The 26,206-nt window shown below is 27.6% G+C and overlaps 1 protein-coding gene across 1 annotated transcript in view; it reads left to right on the top strand.

Moving 5' to 3' along the window:
• The window catches only part of LOC107444943 (equilibrative nucleobase transporter 1), a 74,686-nt gene that overhangs the window by 40,994 nt on the left and 7,486 nt on the right, over nucleotides 1–26,206 (top strand). Inside the window, exons 3-7 of the mRNA XM_043045135.2 lie at nucleotides 7,231–7,277; nucleotides 11,244–11,320; nucleotides 16,006–16,098; nucleotides 17,991–18,198; nucleotides 24,802–24,858. Of these exons, the coding sequence (XP_042901069.1) occupies nucleotides 7,231–7,277; nucleotides 11,244–11,320; nucleotides 16,006–16,098; nucleotides 17,991–18,198; nucleotides 24,802–24,858 (482 nt within the window). The remainder of the gene's footprint in view (nucleotides 1–7,230; nucleotides 7,278–11,243; nucleotides 11,321–16,005; nucleotides 16,099–17,990; nucleotides 18,199–24,801; nucleotides 24,859–26,206) is intronic.

Here is a 26,206-nt window from a genome sequence, read left to right on the forward strand (position 1 = left end):
GGAATTTTTTACATTGCAATTCAACATTGAAAAGTAATATTGGTAATTTGAAGCTTAATATGGTACAGAATTGTTGCAATTTTTAAAAATTCTTAGTTTTTAACCATGTGTATGTATTTTTTGACCATGCATGTATTTAAACGTAGTTTAATTCAAGTTAAGCTATAGCATTGAGTAGTTAAGTTTAATTCTACTCAATGCTAATTAGTATAATGTTAGTAATCAATGTTAGTTAGTATAATAATATGGCTCATCTTGGCTCACGAGGGATTTATGAAATTTAAACGGGTTTTTGTTAACGGCATTTGGTTAACTTCATAATTTCTTACAATTAAATTATTAAATATGTAAGCTTTTTAATCCTGCAATTAATAATTAAAACATTTTATAGTATTCATTTAGTTTAACAATGAGAAGTAATTTTAAACGTAACATGTATTTTCTGTTGTAGAAAAGCATCAAAATTAACAGTTAAAAGAATTTTAAAAAATTAAAAATTTCGAAGATAAAGAGTTATTTTCTAATATCAGAATTTACATTTCTTGAGAAAAACTAAAATCATATAAAGTATTTATGTATTTTGTAATTAAAATTATGGGACGAGAGGTAAACTTTTATATAATGTATTGAATATTTTAATTACCGAATTCCACATTTCAAATCAGGACTGACAAAAAAAATCAGGTAAAATTACCGTACTTTAAGGACATTTTTGATTAAAAAAACTCATAATCTTGGTAAATAAAACCAAATTTACAATATTTAAACCAGTCATTCATTTAGTAATTTTTCCGTTCATATGGTAGCAGTTTACCGGAAATTCTGATTTTCAAAATAGTCGATCTTATTACCACACATTTAGTTAAAAAAAAACGGAAGAGTAAATTTAACCAAATAAATAGATTTTATGCTATTCTCGAATTACCAAAACTACCATATTTTACCACATTTACCAAATTTTACTTTGTATCATAAAACCATATTTCATTATATTTTTCTAAAGCGCTTCAATAAAAAACACCGAATTTCTTACCATATAGAGCCCGGAGCACGATAAATGTTCTGATAGTTTTTACCATACTTTTTTTACGAAAATTACCAAAATACGGTAAAAATTACCCAGCTTTTTGCTGTAACTATCGCTCCAGAAACTCAAAGAACTTTACCTTAATCTGGTAGTTTTGACTATAATTTTCAACTAATGTTGTTTAAATTTTACAAGTTTAAACTTCATACAAAATTTCTGAAACGACATTCTAAAAATATTTCTTTGCGAAAATAACTTTTATTTCATAAATTAATATTTAAAGCATCGATAAAATGGGGTAAATCTTTTTGAAAATCCTTTTTTAACCTCAATAATAATTTCCACGAGAAACAGTAAGCACTTTAAATACATATATAAATAACAATTAATAAAAACAACAATTTTGTGGGATAATCTCTAACGGGACGGATCACTACCTGGTATGAATCAGTGGCGTGATTTTAAAATAAACCACTGGAGAGTATTTAACAGTGTCGCGTGTTATGGGTGATTAAATGAATCGGCCGTGACTCTCATTTTATTTTTACTTTTCGAAACGTTTCACGAGTTCAATTTTAATAAACAGTAAAAAAATTCTGTTTTCCAAAATTATAGTTCGTATTATCACTTCAGTAAAAAATAGAAAACTGAAGAATAAATTTAATCGAATACATGGCTTTCATGGAAAGTTTGAATGTATCATGATCTAATTACCAAAATTAAACAGATTTACCACATTTATCACATATTATGCATATTGGTATTTTTCTGAAATAGCTGCAGTTAACAGAATGTATTTTTTTTAGTTCATAATTTTGAATTCGAAAATAATATATTACCTTTCTAATAACAAAATGCATTTAAAAATACAGAATATTAAGTAAAATTTGTAAAAGTAACTGAAGTTTTTAACTCATTATATTTCAGATGAAACTAAACTTGTTCGAAAGATACCTTTCGTTACAAGATTCGAACTTACATCATCTTGGTCAGAAACACTCATGATGTGTAATGATATATGAAATGTCCCTAACAACATAGCATTATTCAAAAACATAAGGCTACAACCATATTCGATTTAAGAACATGTTAAAAACTTAACGCGTGGAGAAAAAAATTCTTGTAAAATTTCCATACTGTATGCAAATGACAAAATATATGGCCAAAATATATGGTGTTTAAACCATTTATTTGGTAATTTTTCAGTTCATATGATAACAGTTTACCGGAAATTCTGGTTTTCAAAATGATAGCATTTATTACTACACAATGTGTAAAGAAATACAAAACTAAAAAGTGAATTTAATCGAATAAATGGTTTTTATACCATGTGCTATTAGGTATCAACCAAAAAACACATGGCATAAGCTTACCAAATTTATATTTTATTATAAGTCGATCGGTTTGTGTAGGAGTTAGGGAACTGCCCTTGCATCAGAAAGGTTCTGGGTTCGAATACCGGACAAGGCATGGATGTTCTTTCCTTCTCTGTACTATCTGTCCTTACTGTGTGAGCAGCGTTGGCCCACCTAATATGGTGCCCCTGAAAGAGAGGCCAGCAAATCTGCCCTGTAAATGCCTGAGTTGTCGAAAAAATGTTAACACAGGTGGGCATTGGAAATTTTTTTATTTATTATAAAGCTATATTTAATTGTTACTTTTACCAAAATCATTACCAAAGCTCTTCAATTAAAATTATTGAGCTTTTTGGTATTTTCATAGAGCCAGAAGCATGGTAAATGTCCCATATTCTGGTAGTTATAACCATTATTTTTTCTCATTGTATATTTTAAACAATAATGCACTTCCTTTGTATTTTTACATTATTGCTTTTACTTAATATATTTCCGCATTTTATTTTCGCATTAAAAATTTCAAATTCATTTCTCTACAATTATTAAGTTTTTCTGTTTTCTCTGAAATTCTCGAAGCTAACATGAATGCAACATAAAAAAAACTAATTTTTTTCACGTATTCCTTGTATGCAAGCTTACCGCGCTTCATGGATTTAATTGATTCTTTACGATCGTAAATAAAAGTTTTAAAAACGTTCAACTGGTGAGCGTTAAGAAAGTGTGAAACAAACTTCGCAATCATCCGTTTCGCATCAGAAATGATATCCCTTTTAATCCGCAATGCGAGATTACGTACGTATGGTTATCTGAAACTGTGAAAATGTATCTTTGATATGGCTCATTAAATATATTAAAGGTAACAAAATGCTTATATAATTGTTTCATATTTTGAATGATAAGTGTCACGTGTGTATAAGTTTAATCCATTGAAAAAGTTTTTCCAAAAGTATTAAAACAGGACATACTTGTTCTAAAGATACCGTTCGTTGCAAGATTCGAACTTACACCATCTTGGTCAGAAACACTTATGATGTGTAATGATATATGAAATGTCCCTAACAACATAGCCTTAGATATCTTGCAAATTGCTATATAAACATTTTTAATTTTACGAGGTAGCTGGAAGCCCACTAATGATCAAGGCAAAAAAGGAATCGCAATAAGTTTTTTTTAAATCTCTTCTTTTCTTGCACCATTAGAGAAAAGGTTAAATGGTTAAATAACAATCAGACACACAGATCGCAAACATAAAATGGTTAAATAGTAATTTATTTAATTGTTATTTTACCATATTCAAACAAAATAGTCAAATAACCATAAATAAGGCGGCATACAAACTTTTAACTGCGAGAAAAACCGTTTTTCAAATGCTTTCACCTTATACGGTAAAAAAACCAGAATTTTATCGCATCAACTAGACCGACCTAATGAAGTCACTTAGTTCTTGCAGATGAGAACATATTATGGCCGAGGGGGTAATCTGTCAAACTCATGACCGACAGAACTGGGGTTCTAGTTTCTAGTGTCCTGCCCTTCCCAGTTTATGACCCAGGACTATTAGAACACGATACACTCATTCACTCATAGATGGTAGCAGCAAAAAGCTGCTTAACACAAAAAAAGTTTAGTTCCTAACGAAAAGCGCAACTCTAACGTCCAGTGAAATTTCTTTTATACTGTTTCAAAACCATGCTGGTTGTAATTGGTTAAAAAACAATGCAGATTTGTATTCATGTTTTTTTTTAACCATGCCAGTTGTAAAAGGTTTAAGAATCATAAATGTAAAAAGTTATCTTTACGGTAAACTTTACGGTTAATTGGATAGGCAGATTGCTGCCGGTTATTTTAACGTAATTTTGAGAATAAAAATTTCAGCGGAGTGGATTTTTTAGAGGTATGAGGATTTTATGTAAGTTATGAATGATTTCGGGGATGAGGAAGAATAACATCACTAGAAATAATTTTAATTCAAACGATATTATTTTCTTTTTCACAATGATAAAAACTAAGAGATTTAATTAAAAATGAAAAACAAGTACTAGAGTTAATGCTTTTCAGATTATTTTTATTCAGCAAATTTATATTTTAATTTCACATACGTTTTATAAAATTCTGATATTTATACTATTGTTTTTAAAAAATCAGCAATGAATGGAACTTTGGACTTTATATTTGCTACTTCAATTCACTTTTTTAAATTTTTTTTTAAAAAATGAGCCTTTTTAAATAAACAATATTGCGCCTAAGCATTTCCATCACAGCTACCGTAAAAAAGAACTGGGACCATGAGTGACGGTACTTTTTACCGTAAAATCTATTTTCACCGTAGAATATTACGGCACAAAAAGTTAAATATATCGTAATTTTTACAGCAATATTAATTGTAAAATTAATGAATTACTGTAATTAAAAATGTTACTGGGGAAAATGCGATGTAAAATTTTACGGTGAAAAGAGTTTTTATAGTAAAATGTATTTTACAGATACTCAATCATAGAGCCAGTACTATTCTTAACCATAATTTGATCCATAATGCTTTACGGTAATATTTCTGTTATTTTTTGTAGTTAGAAATCTGGTATTTTATATTGTCCAAAACGCTATTACGGCCCAAATTCTAATGTTTTATACAATCTAAAATCTTGCAATAGTCCAATATCTAGTGTTTTATAATTAACTAGTGGGCTGCGCCCCCTGCTCGCTGACGCTCGCCAACCCCCGAAAATTGCTACGCAATCTTATATGGTTTGCTTCGCAAACCAAGCTCGCTTCGCTCGCTACTAACTTAGATACATTGCAAATTCACAAAATTCTAAGAATTCAAAACAATCATTCAAATCCATATAACGACTTTTTTTTTTAAATTTACATCTTTTTAGTAAATACTAAGTCATTAAAATAAATTTGAATTCAAATAAATGACATGTAATTCGTTAAACCTATTAGTAATGTGCTATAGTATAAAATCTTAAGATAAAATTTCTAAAACTGATATCTCTTTAAAAAGGTTAAAATTTTGGCTATAATTAAGTCTATTAAAAGTTGAAATAAGTGAATTGCAATGGAAAAACCTGTATAAACAAAACATTGAATTTCAGAAGAAATCACATTTGGTGAGAATGCTCTCTCTTGTCAAAAAATACAAAATAAACTGACCTCAAATAAAACTCAAAGGACTTCGAATCAAATAATTTAAGAAACTACTATCACGTTTAATACAAAAGGAAGATTTATTAACTAAACAATAAAATTCGCAGTTCCAAAAAAGAAATATCACACTCACTCAATAACAATTTACATTCTAAATAGTCACCATAGCAACCACAAAACTCTTCTCGTTACCATCTATAAACTGATATATAATAAATAAATTATTTAACAAAAAATACGATGCGCATAAGCACATAATATTTTACACTCTGGTTATTTCAGTTTCCGTTTCTAAAAGCGCTATATGTTGAGCCACCTCACCATGTGACATTCTTAGCCGCAATGATTGGTCGATTTTCTAGCGTTGCCATTCGGGGAGTTGTAATGAGGCTTTTTTTTATCGCCGTGTAAGAGAAATATATATATAGATTCATAATTGTCTAAAATTATTTTTTTATTATCTTAAATTTGAGATTTATTATTTTATTCCAAGATAACCAGTTGAGCCACCCTAATTTTTATAAGAATTAGGAAAATGTAACCTTTCTAAATAATATATTTTTTGCTCAAACAATCCCTCGATATTTTATGTAGTCTAAAATCATATTTTATGTAGTCTAAAATCATATTTTCTGTATTTTCCAAAATTTGGTGCTTTATATAATTCTGAATTTCATTATAATCCAAAATCAAGTGTATTATATAGTCCAAAATCTCCTTATTTGTTTCATACATTTTGTTTCATACAGTCCAAAGTCTTGTAATTATATAACATCAGGCGAAGGCCCGAAATATTAGTTAGGGACCGTTTAAATACTAAATAAGAGCTTTACATAGTAAGGAATTTTGTGATTTGCTTATTTTTGCTGACAAGGGATAAGGAAGAATGCGGGCAGTCGTTAAGTATGTCATTAATATTCCCTATTTTCCCAAAAAGCAATAAATAGAGAAATGCAATTTAATAAATAAATAAAAACAAGCAAATAAATAATGAAAATATTGCAAGTTGGAATATTTTAAATTTGGAGTAAATGTTGAATCTGGAAAAAAAATTGAGAGAATTTCTTCAAAGAGTTTCCTAAATAATATTCCAAAATTACAAGGGATTCCTAAATAATATTTTACTCAAAAGTTATTACGTCAATTTTATTTAATAAAAATTTACATATTTCATTTGAAGTAATTTTAGAATTTCATTGCCGCAATCGAAGTCGAAGTTAGAGCAAAAACTAATAAGGGTTGCTACTTTCTTATATAAGCATAGGGGGTTTGTGATTTGCTTATTTTTGCTGACGAGGGGGGAGGGAGTAAAATTGCTAAAAAAATTCTTACGTAATATATGAATGGTCCCTTAAACATTGCAATTTTATTACTAATGGCAGCAAATACTAGGGTTGTAAACGACATTTTTTTCTTCGTATTATTTTTATTTATTTATTTATTCTGAAAGCCGACTTGTAGGAATGCTGAATTGAAAAAAAAAGATACTTTAAGCAATGTTTCTTTTTTCTTCGTCTCATCATCAAATTTGTTAATTTCATATTTGTAAGTCGCATTTTATTTTAATCATATTCTGATAATGTTTAATGAATTTAACAATCATGAATTTTGAATTAACAATAACGAATTTTGCATCATTTTTTGCAGAGCTTTTATTGTGTTAAAAATGTTTTAATACATGCATTTATTTTATTATAGCGGTCTTATTTCATTGGGTACTATTCTTCTATCAGTAACTACGAAAGGTAAGTTTAAAAAAGTTATAAAACATTACATTTTTGTAATTTATAGCCATTCAGAGATAAATGTTTGTTTTTTATTGTAGTTATTGTATAAAAGATTTAATTAATACACTGCCTTTTAGAAGAAAATATTTCTGTAAATAAATAGCACTAAATGACAACATTGAACTATTGAGTTACCTTATTATATAATTATTGTGCAAAATTTTATCATCATATATCGGTTGTATTTTGCTCACTTTGTCTTATTATTCATCCTGTATTGCTTTCGTCGTGCCATAATGTTTGATTTATGTTCTTTACCAGGGTTTATCACAAAAACGAAAAGTACTCAGCTTATATTTAAAATATGTTATGATAAAACACATTAAAATATATTTTAAAAAATTAGACAGTTGTTTTATGGCATTTTTAACACATTCATATATTTTTTTTAAATACAATACATAGAAAACAAATTTTTACATTGCCGAAACTTTTTTCTCAATGTCCTGCTTTAAATGAGTTTTTTTTTTTATTTAAAATCATTTTCTTTTTTAAAATTGAAATAAAAGTTTCAAATATGGCAAGATTTCTTAGAAGTTTCTAAGTATATTGTTACATAACTTAATTACTTTTATTCCATTTCCCGACTGTTTGGAGTAAAAAAAATACTGGTAAAATTACCATACTCTATAGTAAAAAGATTTCTGGTTAAAAACCATAATACCTAAAGAAAAAAGTATTTAAAGTATTCGTTTGGTAATCCATTCCGCTCATTTATCCGTTCCTGTGGTAACGGCTCATCGGTAATTTAGTTTTAAAAAATTATAGTTCTTTTTACCATACATTTAGTAAAAAATACAAAACTCAGAAGTAAATATAATCAAATAAATTGTTTTCATGTCATGCCCTAAGGTCTCATGATAAATTATCAAATTTTATCACATATTAAAAAACAATATTTTATTATTAATTTTACCAAACTCATGATGAATCAATCTTCCTTGATTTCTGCTACAAAAGCGCTTTGACAAAGATTACAAAGCTTTTTAGTCTTCTCAAAGAGGCAGAGACGCGGTAAATTTTACCATATTCGGGAAGTTTTTACCAAACTTCGTTTTTCAGTGTAGTGCTTTTACAATATAATTTTGGAAATCTAAGATTTTGTGAGAAAATGAGTCTTGTATTATTCTCCACTTATTGTAACATCTTATATTATAAGCAACATAATTATAACCTATGTAATCAAAAATTATCTTTTTTCTTTAAATTTATACTTGCTAAAATATAGCACCATAATACTTAAAAATGCAGTACTTATCATTATAATTGTCATGGTTTTATCAGTTGTTATCAGTGCGAGCTGCAACTAGTTAGAATGAGTATTGAATCCTGTAAAAAAGAATTATGATTGTTATGATAAGTATGATTGTTATGATTAGTAAAATAAATAATATGATTAATGATTTGTAAATTATACAGTTTAGACTAAAATAAGAAAGTTGACTTAATTAAAAAAAATTGACATGAATTTAAAAAAACTTACGTGATAAATAAACATGATTTGAACAAGCAATTAAGTTTAAACACAAGTTTACATTGAACAGGGAGAAAACAATTCTGATAAATTTTCTGTACTGTATGGTAAAGATATTTCAGGAAAAAAACTCACCCATAATTCTGGTTAATAAAACCAATATATACGGTATTTCTGACATTCATTTGACAATTTTACCATTCATATGGTAACGGTTTACCGGAAAATCGGTTTAGAATCGGTTAGAATTATGGTTTTTACTACCACATATTTCGTAAAAAATACAAAACTCATAAATAAATTTAACGGAATAAATGGCTGTTATACCAACCTGTAAGGTATCATGACAAATTTACTAAGTTTTCATTTTCCAAATTTTAACTCTTATTTTAAAACCATATTTCATTGTTAATTTTACCAAAATTTTGACCAATGCGATTCAGTAAAAATTACAGAGATTTCTGATGCTCCCTTAAAGTCAGAAACACAGTAAAATTTTCCACATTTTGATAGTTTTGATAATACTTTATTTTTCAGTGTATTAATCAGAGGAATTGCATTCATCTTGTTTAAAGCATGTAAGTTTTTGTGATTGCATTTTGTGAGACAATCACATTATTTACTTCCTTGATTTCCGTTAAAATTACGAGATTTTATGAATAATATGGTGGTTGTAAAATTCATTCCATGACTAAAAAGTATTTGAGTTAGCAGGCACATTTTTTTAATTTTTATGCACATTTTTATTGGCTGTTGCTGTTCATTTACGTCGCACTAGAGCTGCACAATGGGCTATTGGCGACGGTCTGGGAAACATCCCTGAGGACGATCCTCTGAGGAAGACATGCCATCACAATTTTGATCCTCTGCAGAGGGGATTGCACCTCCGCTTCAGTAGCCCGATGACCTGCACGTGAAGTCGAGCACTTTACGATAGAACAGTTTACCAATACCGCACACCCTCGGTCCCTACGCAGACGGATCCAAGTGGTCACCCACCCACACACTGACCGCAGCCAGTGATGCTTGACTTCGGTGATCTGCTGGGAACCGTGTCTTAACGATCAGTACACTGCGGGACCATTTTTATTGGCATCTTCTTAAATAAACTTTACGCTTCGTGTGTGATGAGTTATTTCTTTCTGGGAATTTACGTAAAATTAATTAAACTTTATATATTCAAATCAGTTATGTTAATGTTTTTGTATTCATTTCATGCAATAGGGACATTTGAAAAAAAATTTAATTTTTATTAGATTTTAAAGTATAAGTTCGCATAGTAAAAAGTAAAAATTTGCAATCATACTTTAAACATTATGTTTACTGGTATTAAATTTAAAATAGATGAAATGTTATGTTAAAAGATGTTATAATTAATATTTTTCAAATGAAACTTTACCTTTTATATATTTAAAATAAATAAAATATATCCTTCAAAAAATATTATCTTGACATATTTTGTTTTAATTCATATGCTAATTTAAATTTTCTCCCTTTATTTATTACCTATATAAACCCAAGTCAAAATTCTGGATGGTCCCATCAAAACATTTTGATGGTTTGTGTTGGTTTCAGTGTGATTCATGATGGTCCCATCAAAACATTTTGATGGTTTGTGTTGGTTTCAGTGTGATTCATGATGGTCCCATCAAAACATTTTGATGGTTTATGTTGGTTTCAGTGTGATTCATGATGGTCCCATCAAAACATTTTGATGGTTTATGTTGGTTTCAGTGTGATTCTTGATGGTCCCATCAAAACATTTTGATGGTTTATGTTGGTTTCAGTGTGATTCATGATGGTCCAACATCATTTGATGGTCACCATCATCCAACATTTTCCATTATGCTTTCATGGTTTCGAAATTCCAATAAACTTCCATCATTACATGATGGAAAACGCTACTTTAAAACTATGATGGTTAACCATCAAGAGAAGTTTGATTTTCATGGACCAACAATCCATGATATATACTTCCATGATGGTTTAGTGAGAATTGTTGTTGGTTCTCAGGAATATACCATCAAAAAAAAAATTTTTTTTATAGTGGCAGTCATAAATCTGTCCGAATTCCTTCATTGGTATAATGATTGTTCATGATCGTTCCACCATTTGATTTCTAAGAAACTGTGATGGAAACTTCTGATGGACCAACATGAAAAGACCATCGAAACAAGTTGCTATTCTTATTCTGGACCATCATAAATCAATCCGAATTCCTACATTGGGGTGATGGTTACTTATGTTAGTTACCATCAAAAATATAATGGTTCATAATAGAATTATTGATGGTTATCATCATGATTATGTTGGTCCATCAATGGAAATCCATCACAAATTTAGACTTGGGAATGTATGTTTCAATGTTTAATGCAATTTTAATTAATGAAATCTTGCTATACTTTTTAATTTTTAACTGCCTGCTTTAAAAATGTATTACAATTTTTCAGAAACATCTTACCTGATATTTCCTGCACTTACGTTAATGTGCTTGGCTGGTGTACCGCTTCGACTAGCCAATATGCAAGTAAGATTTATACATCACTCATCTTATTTTACATGTTATAATAAAATCCCGAATGTTTTGCAAACTGGCTTATAAAGTCATTTTGGTAAATCGTAAGTTATACCGGTAAATTCTATAATTTATCAGATTTAATCTTTTTACAGTTGTTACTGTAAAAAAAAACATAAGTATGGTAAATCCTACGTTTTCCCTGTAAAATCTAGCTTTTACCAAAGTGACTTGGTAAATGTAGAGCTCCTGAATTAGACAGGCCAACTTATCATTTATTTTTGGAGCAACGAGCTAACATAAGCACATTACATAACTGATACTAACATAACGTTAACTTGGGAACTTGTTTGCTCCAATATTGCTTGATAGGTCATCTTTGATTGTATAGGAGCCTTAGGTAAATGCTAGAACTATATTTTGATATGATTTCATTTTTGCCTTTTACCGAGCTTTTACGATTATACTCAAGAATTACTGAGTCACTTTGGTAAGTCCTAAGTTTTACTGGGTAAAACTAAGAATTTACTAGACTTTACAGTAAAATATATTCATATAGAAAATCTTTATTATTTAAGAATTTTTAGAAAAAAACCCCCCCATTTTTTTGACAAATCTTGGGAAAGAGGGGATCAAATTTTACTGACTGGAAGAAATACGACGCCATATCACAAATAAAACAGTGTGATGTTTTTTATCTGTTATCACTGATATTTTGTATTGGGTCAGTTGTTCAACGATGGATATAAGATATAAAACGTTCAAATCAAGGCCCGGATAGCATGGTTGTTAAGACGCGGGACACATGTTTGAGAGAACGGGATTCAAATAAAGCCGCCCGAAGAATCCCTGTGTATTAAATGGTGACTGGTACGCGTAAAATCTGCCGGGGTCACAAAGTTCTCCAAGTTCCAATTACAAACCAATATCTCCGGGGAACTGATCCAGGAGTTCTCTTGTCTTCTGGATTGGGTTCAAAATTACAAGGCTGCGGAGTTGAACATTGGTAGCCATAAACTCAAATTTGGGTCTGATGTTCAACGACGGTTATATAGATAGAAACAAAACTTGCAGTTTTGAGCAGCAGTGGCTCAAGAGGAGTACGTTCGCCTCTCAATGAGATGAACTAGGTTCGCTTCCCAGTGGTGACCGGTTGATACGAAATCCGAACCCAGCTCGCACCGATCACAGTGCTAACGTAAAAATATCCTCGGTGGTAGACGATCATGGGTCAGAATACTTTTGCCGTCAGACTAACCATGAAAGGGTTTTCCTTTCCCTGTTACACAGATGCAGGTTTGTTCTATTAAATAATCCTCCACAAGGGCTAGTAGTATATCCCATTGTTTGATCCAGGAGATCCCTTGTCTTCTGGGTTGGAAACGGAGTAGAATATTGTTAGTTGTAAACTCAGAAATAGGTCTGCTGTTCAAAGTCGGTTACAAAATTACAAAGCGTTAGATTTTAGATGTGTGTAACGTTTTTAAACATAAAGCCAGTTTAAAACCCATTAATCTTCCACTCATAAATTTACATTTTTGCTCCCTTTACCAATTCGATGATATGTTTGAAATTCAAGGACCTGGTTACAAAGTTTGGAAGATTTCTTATTGCTTAATATCAATTTTGTCGGCATTAGAGATAAAGCCGACCGTGACACTGCTTTGCACTCCAGTGGAACGAATTCACTTCAGATATTTTTCAATTAGTCTCGAATCTGTTTAAACATTCGTTCTAAAGTTAGAACAAGAGAGAAAATTGTTTGTTTTTTTTTCTTAAAAAAATTCGACCAGCTCAACGATCGTCAAATTCTTCGCTAATAATTATTTATCTTTCAAAACCATGACAAAAAGTTTTCGTTTGAAAGGTGAGTGTCCTATTCGCTTGAGTGCAGACGATTTTTATTAAGTTAGGAAAAGGAAGAAAACAATCGAACACAGCGGAAAATCTTTTTGCTGATATAGAAGAAAATATCGATGATTCATTATTTTTAAAACGTGAAGCATTCCCATAAATATTTGTTTATTTTGCTTATTCTTAAAAGTACAATATATGCATTTATTATTATTCTTAAGTGCAAATGTAAAATTAATAAAAATTTGCAGCGTATGGATAAAAATTGGAAATAAAAAGATTATTCGACACATTGAGCAGAAAGTATTGTAGATTCATGGTATTTGAAAAGTAGAGCATTTTTTTTAAAATTACGCTTTTGGGGAAGCTTCAATCCTTTTAATTCTTAACTGTAAGCAAAATTATTAAAAATCTATTACATATATTTAAAAATCAAAAAATATAAGACAATTCATTCACATATATAACAAATATTAATTATTCCTGGTTTTTAAAATATAAAGCACTATTATTAATAATTCTTTTTATTATTTTCGATTATTTCGTTTATTCTTAGCTGTAAACAAAGCTATTAAAATATTTAATTCGTGCATTTCACTTTTTATAACTTTGATCATATGTTATAATCACAGATACAATTTTTCGTTTAGTAGCCTTTTTTTATTACTAAAATGAATCCTTAACACTCCTTGGTATTGATGCAAAAAGATCCTGATTAGTAGCTTGGTATTCACATTTCATTTTATAACCGTCGTTGAACAGCCGACCCAATTTTATGGGTTTACGACTGCTAATGTTCAACTACGTAGCCATGTAATTTTGAACCCTATCCTGAAAACAAACGAACTCCTGGATTGAGTATTGGGAGACATTTGCCTTCGTGGAGGACTTTTTGATGAAACTAACCCGCATTTGCGTTACATGGAAATTAAGATCGCGAAAACCTCCCACGGTTAGCCTGACGACAAGGGACCCATGATCCGTCTACCACTAAGGATATTTCATGTCAGCACTGAGGTCGGTGCAAGCCGGATGCGGAATTCCTATCGACCAGCCAACGCTGGGATTTGAACCCGGTTCAACTCATAGGATAGATCTCCGACTTGTTAAGATTATGTCCTAGTACGCGAAAATATGATTATTGGATCAAAAGTTATACATGGTGCTTTTTTTTATTTTTTTATTTAGAGCTCCGCCCTTTGGAAATTTCGTGGGTTTATCCCAAGGAGGTACTTTTAGTTGGATAATGCGTCTGTCAAACTTTTGGCATTGTGAATGACTCATTTGAGGAAGATTAGTAAGGCTTCACTTTGTTGAGTTGGTCCCCACTATCCACAGATCTCAATCATATTTACCATTTTTAAAATAAAGTTGTAAGAGTTGCCCGTCATCAACATCCAAATCAAGCCAGCTTTAAGGCTACAACAACCTCGCTTTCCCGGTAATGGTTTGGCTCAGTGTTAAATCGTTTTTTTTTCTTCTTAGACTTTTAGAAATCAGTGGCATGGTCAATTTACAGACACAAGTAAATTAAAAAATTCCTTTAAAAATGAAATTTTAAAAAAAATTGATTGCCTGCTTTTTTTTCCTATCAAACTTTAAGTATCCAGCTGCAATTTTATGTTGTGGATTGTGCATCATAGTAAATTTTACTGCAAGTTTAACCGTTAGTCATTTGTTAATGATGTCTTTAGACGATATGACTCTAATCATAAATCAAGAATGTTCAGAAAATCCTTAATGGATTATGTGTAATGCGTACACCAATCCTTAGAGTCAATGTCAAAAGGTCTTCATTTGCTACTATCAGAAGACATACAGCAATTATTAATGTATTAGTCGTAGACTGTTTGAAAGATTTAGCTCTTTGCAAATGTTACCGAAGTCTTTGCAATGTTTTCAATATTCTCTAATCTACTTGTGTTTTAGTAGGCTTATTACAGCTAGCTTATATGCTTTTAGACTAATTAGGAAATGTGCAAAAACTTGAATCAAGCTGAATTCGTTTAGATTTATTGCAATGACATTTTAATTAACAAAGTTATTTACAATTCTGTAATTAATACTCTAAATTTATTTGAAGCTGCTTTGAATAAATAGTGGTATTTGCGCAATGGATGATACATTTTTAATAAGCCTAAAGGGGATCATTTCAATAAGGCTGAACACTTGCAGTTTGGTTAAAATCCCAATTTGACTGGCATGTGTGTGATGGCTAAGTGATGGCCAAATGATCGTTAAGTGCATGTTTTTACTAATTTTGCAAAATATTTGTCGACATTTTATGACATACTCGTAAAAGTCATATTTAAACAAAACTCTAGCGACTTTGAAAAAGCAATGCTTTTACTTAGTTTGTTCTCAATTATTTTGCACAGTATATAAACAAGTACGATGTTTTTACGAAGTATGATTATGATTTTTTTCATATTTAAACAATATTCTAGCGGCTTTGAAAGAGCAATACTTTTACTTCTTCTCAATTAGTTTGCACAAGTGCGATGTTTTTACGAAGTATGATTATGATTTTTTTAATATTTAAACAATACTCTAGCGGCTTTGAAAGAGCAATACTTTTACTTTTTCTCAATTAGTTTGCACAGTATACAAGCAAGTATGATTTTTTTTGTCCAAATAATTCTTTACAATTAAAACACGCATGTAATAGGCTATATTAAATCTTTTTAATATGGCGTAATTATCCCAGTTAATATTATTTAAATTCTTTACGATACTGGACTACAGCTACAAAACAATAAATGTAATTTATTGCTATAAATGCATTGTTTTTTTTTAAGAAATATTAAATGTAATTTATTGCATTGTGCTCTTTTTTTTGGCAGATAGCAAACCTTTTTCCAACCAGAAGATCTACCGTCATTACTCTCTACAGTGGAGCCTTCACTGCATCTGCATCCATATTTATTTTCATGAAGGTGAGAAATAAAGTTTTAATTGCTTAAATGCGATTTTTTAAAAAGACATGGCATAAAAAGACCTTATTTTAAATAAAAATCTTGGTTTATTATACAAATGTTACAATCTATAAGACTCCTAGAAATTTAAAGTAAAAGTATTTCAAATCTTTTTAAAGAAACTCTTAAAAAATTAGTTTTTTCTTCTACTTAACAGAGAATGAATATGTAATTGTGAATATGCAAATGACATTCTCCAAAAAATTGATTTGTACTGAATTTTGGCAGTTAAAATTAATTCTTGAATTTCGACTGGATAATGACCGAATTTCGAATAGTCACCAAAACAATTAAAATGTCGATATTTCTTATAAAATGGACATTAAATTCGGAAAAATAGACATTTATTGAATTTTGGATGATGATATTAATAATTTCGGCTGTTAAAATTAATTATTGAATTTCGACTGGATATTGACCGAATTTCGAATAGTCACCAAAACAGTTAGAATGTCGATGTTTCTTATAAAATATACCTTTAATTCACAAAAATAGACATTTATTGAATTTTGGATGATGATACTAATAGCTGAATTTTGGATATTCATCAAAGCGGCTATATAAATCGCGACATTCCCTTAAGATATTTAAATTTGCTGATGATTTTTGGAAGATGATATTAATTAAAGTTCTACTGAATAATAATTGAGTTTCAGATATTCAGTAAATGTGAATACTGATGTTCACAAGAAAAATTTATATTTTCGTAACTTCGTAGAATGATATTAATGACTAGATTTTTGACATTGAATAAAATGACAATGTGGGCATTCTTAGAATCAGGTGACATTTATAGAATTTCAGTTGATATTAAAAACCGAGTTTCAAGTGACTAATGACTGAATTTTTGACATTCTCCGAAGCGGCTATGTAAATGTCGACTTTCATCGGAAAATTAGTGTTTATTGAAATTCGACTTTCAGAGCGTACATGCGTATTTTCATTCTTGTTTGTATTATTTCAAAAATTTACATTCTATATTGTAGCCACTGGTATGAACTTTGTTATCCAGAAGTTACTCGCTTATTTTATTTTTATTGTTTTTTTTTGCTTGATGTAATTTACCATGGGCTATTTCGAAAAATTCTTAATTTTCCATAATAAAATAAATAAACATAAGTATTTATAATTGGGTGTATAAATAATAAAAAAATAGCTTTTAAGAAACTAATTACTTTTATTATCACTTTGATTTTCAAGTTAACTGTTAAAAGAATATAAACAAACTAATCTTAAATTTCAATGCTTTTTTATTTATGCTTGTAAATGTAAATTACTATTAAAAAAATTCCTTACAAATGTTTTTCCTTATGTTTTGTGGTTTATTTCAGAAGTTCATTTGAAATTGCCTTCAAAAACAACCTTAAGAAATTAACCCTCCGAGTTTTATAATCAAGGTGTATGAAGTTCATTTATTCACAATTGAGGTTGTTTTGTGGCTGATAGAAATTTACCTTAGAGCAAACAGCTTAAAGAGGTTGTTTTTCAGGTGAACAGGCTACACTTCGGGCAAATAAGTACATTTGAGGTGTGAATAATTACATCCGATTTCAATTAAAATTATTGCTGAGCTATGTAAGGGGTGGGATTGAGGTTGAAATTAAGGTTTAGTGATGAGGCTATTTTCGCTGCAAAAAAACATTTTCTGCCTCAGGTGCAATTACACACACCAACCTTAAGACAACCTAAAGAAACACATTATTTTCTTGTAAAGAATTTTGCATAAACAAACAATAGAAATACTATATAATAAGAAAAAATGAAACCTTTTGAGCAAATATTTTGTTAGGTATTTTATTATCAATTTGCTCATTTGTTAAATATCAAACAATTTTTTTTTTTTGCTTTCATAGTATGGATATGATGCAGGACTTTCGTGGGAGTGGGTGTGCTATATTCTTGTGGCCTACAGTGCATGCATGTTACCCATTACTCTATTTTGCCTACCCGTGGATCGAATCAGGGATGACAGTGAAAAGGGTCGAACACTCATCTTCAAAAGAGTCGGTGATATTGCCGTCATCACAACAGGGCAAGATGGAAAATTTAATGCAATACCAGGTGAGTGAGATCTGAATGAAAAAATAAAAATGCGTTTTGAGATTTTATTTAGTTTGATGTATCAAAAACTAATTATTTTACTCTCCATTGGGACATATTTGAGCAAGTAAAAAATTGATTTGTTTCTTTTTTAATGAGAAACCCAGAGGCATTCTATATACCGGTTGGGCAAAGTACATAATAATTTTCATGATTTCAAGTTAAAAAGGCCAGACATTCTGTTCCATGACTAAGCATTCTATAGACCAGAGATTCTCAAATGGTATTCCTCGGGTAAAATTTTGAATAAAATTTTAACTTAAATATATGCATTTTTTGCAATACGCTAGACTCTTTTCAATTCTATTTAAAAGAAATAGGGAAAAAAATTTAATTAACTAAAATTAAAATCGAAAATACTTATTGATTAAAAAAAATATCTACAAACCATTAATCTTAGAATCAGATTAACGAAAATTTTTAATAAAAGAGGAACTTTCCTTAAACTCTTCTTAAATTTTTATGATGACACACATCTGGTATTTTTATATTAAATATCATTATAAATTGAAAATTCACAAGCACACAATTTACATGCACAGTGAGCGCCATTCACAATCCTTCCCATTCAATGTCATTATTTTCTTAGGTCAGTTTCTTAATCCATCTCATTCTATTTTCAGTTTATCAATTCTTCATTTGTAACTTCTAAAAAATTGGAGGAAAAAACTTTTTAATGAATTAAGAAATTTTCGATTTTTATTACATCGAATTTTGAATAAATCAACAAAACATTCAAATTATAGATATATTTTATTATATAGGAAAGATTCAAATTATAGATGTATTTTTAACATTCGTATCAGTAGGAAGTTCTAGGGGAATTAACACTTGTTCGAATTATCCAGTACTTCGAATTATCCATGTCCGAATTAAATTATCCATGTCCGACTGTATTTAGTTTTTTATACATCATCCATTGTTATAATAATCTATTTGAAAATCAAGTTTGAAGTATATAATTCAAAAAAAAATATTGTATATAAGCTTGAAAAATATAATTTGAAATAATTACAGTATATTTCAAAAATTTGAAGTGTATGACTCAAATTAAGTATAGTATGTTTAAAAAATAAATTTGATATACATATATAATTTAAATCAATTATTTTTTATTTCAAAAATAACTTTCAAATGTATACTTTCATGTAATATAAATTATTTTTATTAATCTTCACTGTGAAAAGTTTCGGATTAATGTGCGGCAAAAAGTACTGGCATTCTGGTAAAATCCATTACAATGTAAAATTTATTCTTACCGTAAATTTTCATACCGTAACTTTTACAATAATATTTATTTAATTATAGTGATTTTACAGTCAACACTATTGTAAAAACTATGGCATATTAGATTCTTTGTTACGTAAAAATTTACATTAAAAATGGATTTTACTGTATAAAGTACCGGCATCCTAAGTGCTGTTACATTTTAAAGAAATTTGATCCGCATTTTTTTACAATCTAGTTAAACTATCATAAATAATAGAATTTGCTCGTCTTTCATTTAAATTCGCAATCTTCTCATACTTTCTTAAGTATTTAATTTTCTACTTTTTAAAACTTAATAAATTGTTTTGAAACGAAACAAAACGGAACAAATTTGATAAACATATTTTGTTTCTTCTAATTATCATTAAATAACGTAACATAATAATGTAAAATATGAATTAAAAATTAATGTACAATATTTTAATGAGGAGAGCTCAATTCATTCATTCTATTTGAAATTTATTTAAGCAAGAAATTTCAAAACAAAACAAAATTTAACGTGTTCGCCTCTGCAACTATTTTCTATTTTACGCAAATAAGAGAGAGAGAGAGAGAGGAGAGAGAGAGAGAATATAATGTAAAAAAATGTAAATAACGTGAAGTAATGTAAATGATGTAAAGTTATGTGAATAATAATGTAAATAATGCAAAGTATGAATTTAAAATTAATGTTCAATATTTTAATGAGGAGAGCTCAATTCATTCATTCAATTTGAAATTTATTTAAACAAGAAATTTCAAAACAAAACAAAATTTAACGTGTTCGCCTCTGCAACTATTTTTTATTTTACGCAAATAAGAGAGAGAGAGAGAGAGAATATAATGTAAAAAAATGTAAATAACGTGAAGTAATGTAAATAATGTAAAGTTATGTGAATAATAATGTAAATAATGCAAAGTATGAATTTAAAATTAATGTTCAATATTTTAATGAGGAGAGCTCAATTCATTCATTCTATTTGAAATTTATTTAAACAAGAAATTTTAAAACAAAACAAAATTTAACGTGTTCGCCTCTGCAACTATTTTCTATTTTACGCAAATAAGAGAGAGAGGAGAGAGAATATAATGTAAAAAAAATGTAAATAACGTGAAGTAATGTAAATGATGTAAAGTTATGTGAATTATAATGTAAATAATGCAAAGTATGAATTTAAAATTAATGTTCAATATTTTAATGAGGAGAGCTCAATTCATTCATTCTATTTGAAATTTATTTAAACAAGAAATTTCAAAACAAAACAAAATTTAACGTGTTCGCCTCTGCAACTATTTTCTATTTTACACAAATAAGAGAGAGAGAGAGAGGAGAGAGAGAATACAATGTAAAAAAATGTAAATAACGTGAAGTAATGTAAATGATGTAAAGTTATGTGAATAATAATGTAAATAGTGCAAAGTATGAATTTAAAATTAATGTTCAATATTTTAATGAGGAGAGCTCAATTCATTCATTCGATTTGATTTTTATTTAAACGAGAAACTTTCAAAAATAAACAAAATTTAACGTGTTCGCTTCTGCAACTATTTTCTATTTCCGCAAATAAGAGAGAGAGAATATAATGTAAAAAAATTTAAATAATGTGAAGTAATGTAAATGACTTAAAGTAAAGTTATGTAAATAATAATGCAAATAATGCAAAGTATGAATTTAAAATTAATGTACAATATTTTAATGAGGAGAGCGCCATTCATTCATTCGATTTGATTTTTATTTAAACAAGAAACTTTCAAAACAAAACAAAATTTAACGTGCAACTATTTTCTATTTCACGCAAATAAGAGAGAGAAGGAGAAATGTGGTCATTTCTGTTTGTTGTGTAAATATTCCTTGACATCAATTAGTTACTTTTCCATAAGGACACTTTGCATGGCGAGCGAGTTCAAGTTTAATTACCAGATCAAGAAGTTTATATAAGATCCAGTAGCAGGGAGAAACAGTTAAGTCTTTCTTTGCGTGACCTTCAAAAACCTTTTATTGCTACCGGTTGTTCATTCCGTTTTTTTCTTTTTTTTTTCTTCCTTGATACCGCAAAATTTGCGGGGATAAATTAAAAACTTTTCAAAACCTCCATAGGTAAATATTCAAATAAAAATAATGATAAAAACAAATAAATTAAAAAGTAAACAAATTTTCTTACATAAGTACACTACTGTTTAAAAAATAAAAACAGATAATACTATTTGTATAGATCTACAACTGTTAAAAAAAAGAACTGACGAATAAATAAATAAATAAAAAATTAAATAAAAGCAGACTACTTAAATTAATAAAATAATTAAATTTAAAAAATAATTAAATTGAAAACCTTTCACCACTTTCATAGGTAAAGATTAAAATAAAAATAATTATGAAAAATAAATAAATTAAAAAATAAACAAAAACATTTTTACTTATATAAGTGCACTACTGTTAAAAAAAAACGAAGGCAGATAATTCTATTTACATACATATACAACTGTTAAAAAAATGAAGAATAAATAAATAAATGAATAAATAAGTACACACGATTTAAATTTAAAAAATAATTAAATTAAAAACCTTTCACAACCTTCATAGGTAAATATTAAAGTAAAAATAATTATGAAAAACAAATAAATTAAAAAATAAACAAAAACAAATTTATTTATATTAGTGCACTGCTGTTAAAAAAATAAAAGCAGATAATCCTATTTATATAGATATACGACTGTTAAAAAAATGAAGAATAAATAAATAAGTAAACAATTACATAAAAACAGACGATTTAAATTAAAAAAATAATTAAGTCAAAGTCCTTTTGCAACCTTCATATTTAAATATTAAAATAAAAATAATTACGAAAAAAAAAATCAAAAAATAAGCAAAAAGAATTTTACTTAGATAAGTGCACTACTGTTACAAAAATAAAAGCAAATAATTCTATTTATATAGATATACAACTGTTAAAAAAATGAAGAAAAAATAAATAAATAAACAATTAAATAAAAACAGACGATTTAAATTGAAAAAATAATTAAATTAAAATCCTTTCGCAACCTTCATATTTAAATATTAAAATAAAAATAATTACGAAAAACAAATAAATTAAAATATAAACAAAAACAATTTTACTTATATAAGTGCACTAATGTTACAAAAATAAAAGCAGATAATTCTATTCATATAGATATACAACTGTTAAAAAATGGAGAATAAATAAATAAATAAACAATAAAATAAAAACAGACGATTTAAATTAAAAAAATTATTCAGTTAAAATCCCTTCGCAACCTTCATATTTAAATATTAAAATAAAAGTAATTATAAGAACAAATAAATTAAAAAACAAACAAAAACAATTTTACTTATATAAGTGCACTATTGTTACAAAAATAAAAGCAGATAATTCTATTTATATAGATATACAATTGTTAGAAGAAAACTGAAGAATAAATAAATAAATAAAAACAGAGGATTTGACGTATAAAGATACACAACCATTGAAAACAATCAAAATAAACAATTTTACTCAGATCGACGCACAACTGTTAAAGAATAAATTTTATTTTTATAAAAAAGAGTCAATTTTATTTTTATAGATACTGAACTGTTAAGAAACAAAAATAAGCAATTCTATTTATAAAACTGTTACAAAATTACAAAATCAATTTTTAAATTTCTACAATTCAAAAATGTCGATGTTTTAAAAATTCTAGAGGCGACGCAAGTTCAATTCCAAGCGACAATAGCCAAATTGGTATGATGCACTCAGCTTGCAATATACAAATTTAGATTTAAAAAATATATATATATACCCTCTGGTAGGCGGATCATGTTAGAGTCGACAATATAAGGATTTTGTGCTTTTTCTTTTTGTGTTGCATGACGTGGGATAGTTTCATTAAAAAAGTTCTCTACTAAGACGAATTTGATTTAAGAGCTATCTATAGTCTTCTAGATTCAGTTTAAAGTAACGGAGACCTACAAAAATAATCATTCATATAGTCATAGATCCAAAATGAATAACTGTTCAATGATGGTGATAAAAATAAAATAAAAATAACTCATACCTTTTTTTTAATAAAACTCCGGTGCTTAATTAAATGAAATTTAAGATAATTTATATATTTATTTTATTTTATTTAATTTTTTTTAAAATTTTATTCAAAGAATGTGGAAAATGTAAACTGACTTAAAATATATATATATATATGTATATATATATGNATATATATATATATATATAATAACTATATAAATAGAATAACTAGAACAATAAAAAGTTGATTTAAAAAAACTAAATTTTTTTCATATATGCAACAATTATAATTTCACCCCAGAAAGGATAAATATATTGCCATAATCAACGTATTAAATCCAAGAAAAGAGTTTCTGTATATCAGTTTATTTGATTTGTTTTAAAGCTAACCAATAAACATCATTTTACTCTAGAAAATATGTAATAAAATATTTTTTATCTCTGATCTCGAATTAAATATCCCAGTATAAAATACTTAAAATTAAAAAAAATAATAATAATTAAATTTAAAAGAAATATCTTAAGAATTATTTAATTTTGGGAAATTTGAATTGCTATTTAAGTATTCAGTGTAAAACCATCCGAGGTTGTTTTCCGATTTAAAAACGACCTGTTTGAAGTTTAATTTTTATATAAAACAATTCTCTCTTTTTGCATTAGAATACACTTTTTACGTTAGATATCAGAATATATTTTAAGCAGAGAAAAAAAAAAGATTAAAATTGATTTAAATTATAATATATTGCATTAGTTTATTTTTTTCATAATTTCAAAATAAAATTCTGATAGGATATAGAATATTACTGCTTCATGCCAGGATTTAAGTAACTTTTATTACGTGTAAATGCGTTTCGTATAAATTATAAATGTTCTATTTCAGAAAAAAAAAATTTTTATCACAGAGAATTATTTAAACATTTGATATTGATTTTTTGGAATTTTCCATCAATATACTAATATTAAATGAATAAACTATAGAAAACTGATTCGACAAAAAAAAAATTAAAAATTAGAAACCACTTTTGCAACGTAGTTTTCTATTTTTTTAAAATTTTTTCTTCTTCTTTAAGATGCAAACATAGCTTTTTTTTCCTATTTTCAGAAGAAAGAAAAAAAGGTTTTATCATTTATAATTAAATCGATCACCACGATATATTTTTTTAAAGCTTTTCATAAAAAAAGAACTGTGTGTTTCCCTTTATTTTGAACTTTTATAAAATTTAAAAATAAAGAAGAAAGCTAAAAAAAAAAAAAATAGTCATAATTAATTAAAATATTTTGTTATTCCATTTAGCTTCACCTTTGACTTTAAAGAAAACATTTGAAGGATTAGAGCCTATTCCCCGAAAAGGTAACATTGTATTCATTTTAGATCGCTTAATTTTTTCATTTATATATAATTTTTTCATTTATATATTATTTTTCATTTATATATATTTTTACACTTTGGAATAAAATGTATAAATATCCATGTATTCAAATGTATAAATATTCTCCCTTAATGTGTAAAAAACATTTCTTGAAATAATCTTTATTCGAGTTTATTAATGTTTCTTTTTTTCTTTTCCTGACGCAGTTGAAGTTTGTGAAGTTATATAACTATTCATAAAATGAAAATTGTGTTTTAAATCTGAATAATCATTGTATTTGTAATAAGAATATTTTTTGAAAAGGAATTTCTTTTTAATATTTCATTTAAAATGAATAATGAATAAATCAATGAATTTCATTAAAAAAAAAGCAATATTTAATTTTTATTTGAATAAGTGCTGTAATTGAGGTTTGATGAATGAGAATACATAAGATTATGACCCCTCCATCTTCATACTATATTATAATACTATTTATTTCCTTAACATTGTGCTGCCATCTATAAGGATTATTCAAATTTAATGGAAAATACATTAGTTTCTGATTATATTTGACAGATGGCAGCACCATGACAGACTGTTTAACAGATGTAAATTTCGGAAATTGCAAATTAACTTTTAATTTATTTTTGATATTACTTTTTAAAACGCAAAACATATTTTCGATAATTAGCAATGAAGGAAAAAAATGTCAAACTAAAAATAATACATCACAAAAAACATTCACTTTTGTAATAAAATTAAGAAAATATTTGCTTTAGGAAAAAGTAATATGTTCTGCCATCTATTGTTTATACAGCTTTTGAATTGAATTTTTCTCATGTTAACTAACTGCTTCGCTTTTTGTTTATAAAACGCGATCTTCAAAGTTATATATGAACCCCAAAAAATACGATCTCAAATTTCGTAGTTAATTTATATACTGATTTTTCTCGTATAATACCGAATAAATAAAATTTTTGCCGCTATTATTGCATTTTAAATTTTATATTGAAAATGAAATCCCATAATCTGGTGCTGATTTCAATTAGAAATAATGTGGGAACTAGACACTTTTTCAATGGAAGTGTGATCGTGGAAAATGTTTAAAAAATAGTGAAATTTTTTTTTATTTAGTTTTATTTTATTTATTAATTATTGAAAAATATTTTTACATTTGCGGGACAAAAATTTTTATAATTTCAAAAATTTAATTGAAGCTACTTGACTAACTATTTTTGGTAAAAACTTTACATTTATAACAACACTTAATTTTTAAAATATAAAAAAAAATTTAAAATTTCAGTTTTATTAAAATTTTTTAATTTAAATCTGGTGTGAGGAATATAT

Source organism: Parasteatoda tepidariorum, chromosome 10, assembly GCF_043381705.1.
Source record: "Parasteatoda tepidariorum isolate YZ-2023 chromosome 10, CAS_Ptep_4.0, whole genome shotgun sequence".
Taxonomy (NCBI): domain Eukaryota; kingdom Metazoa; phylum Arthropoda; class Arachnida; order Araneae; family Theridiidae; genus Parasteatoda; species Parasteatoda tepidariorum.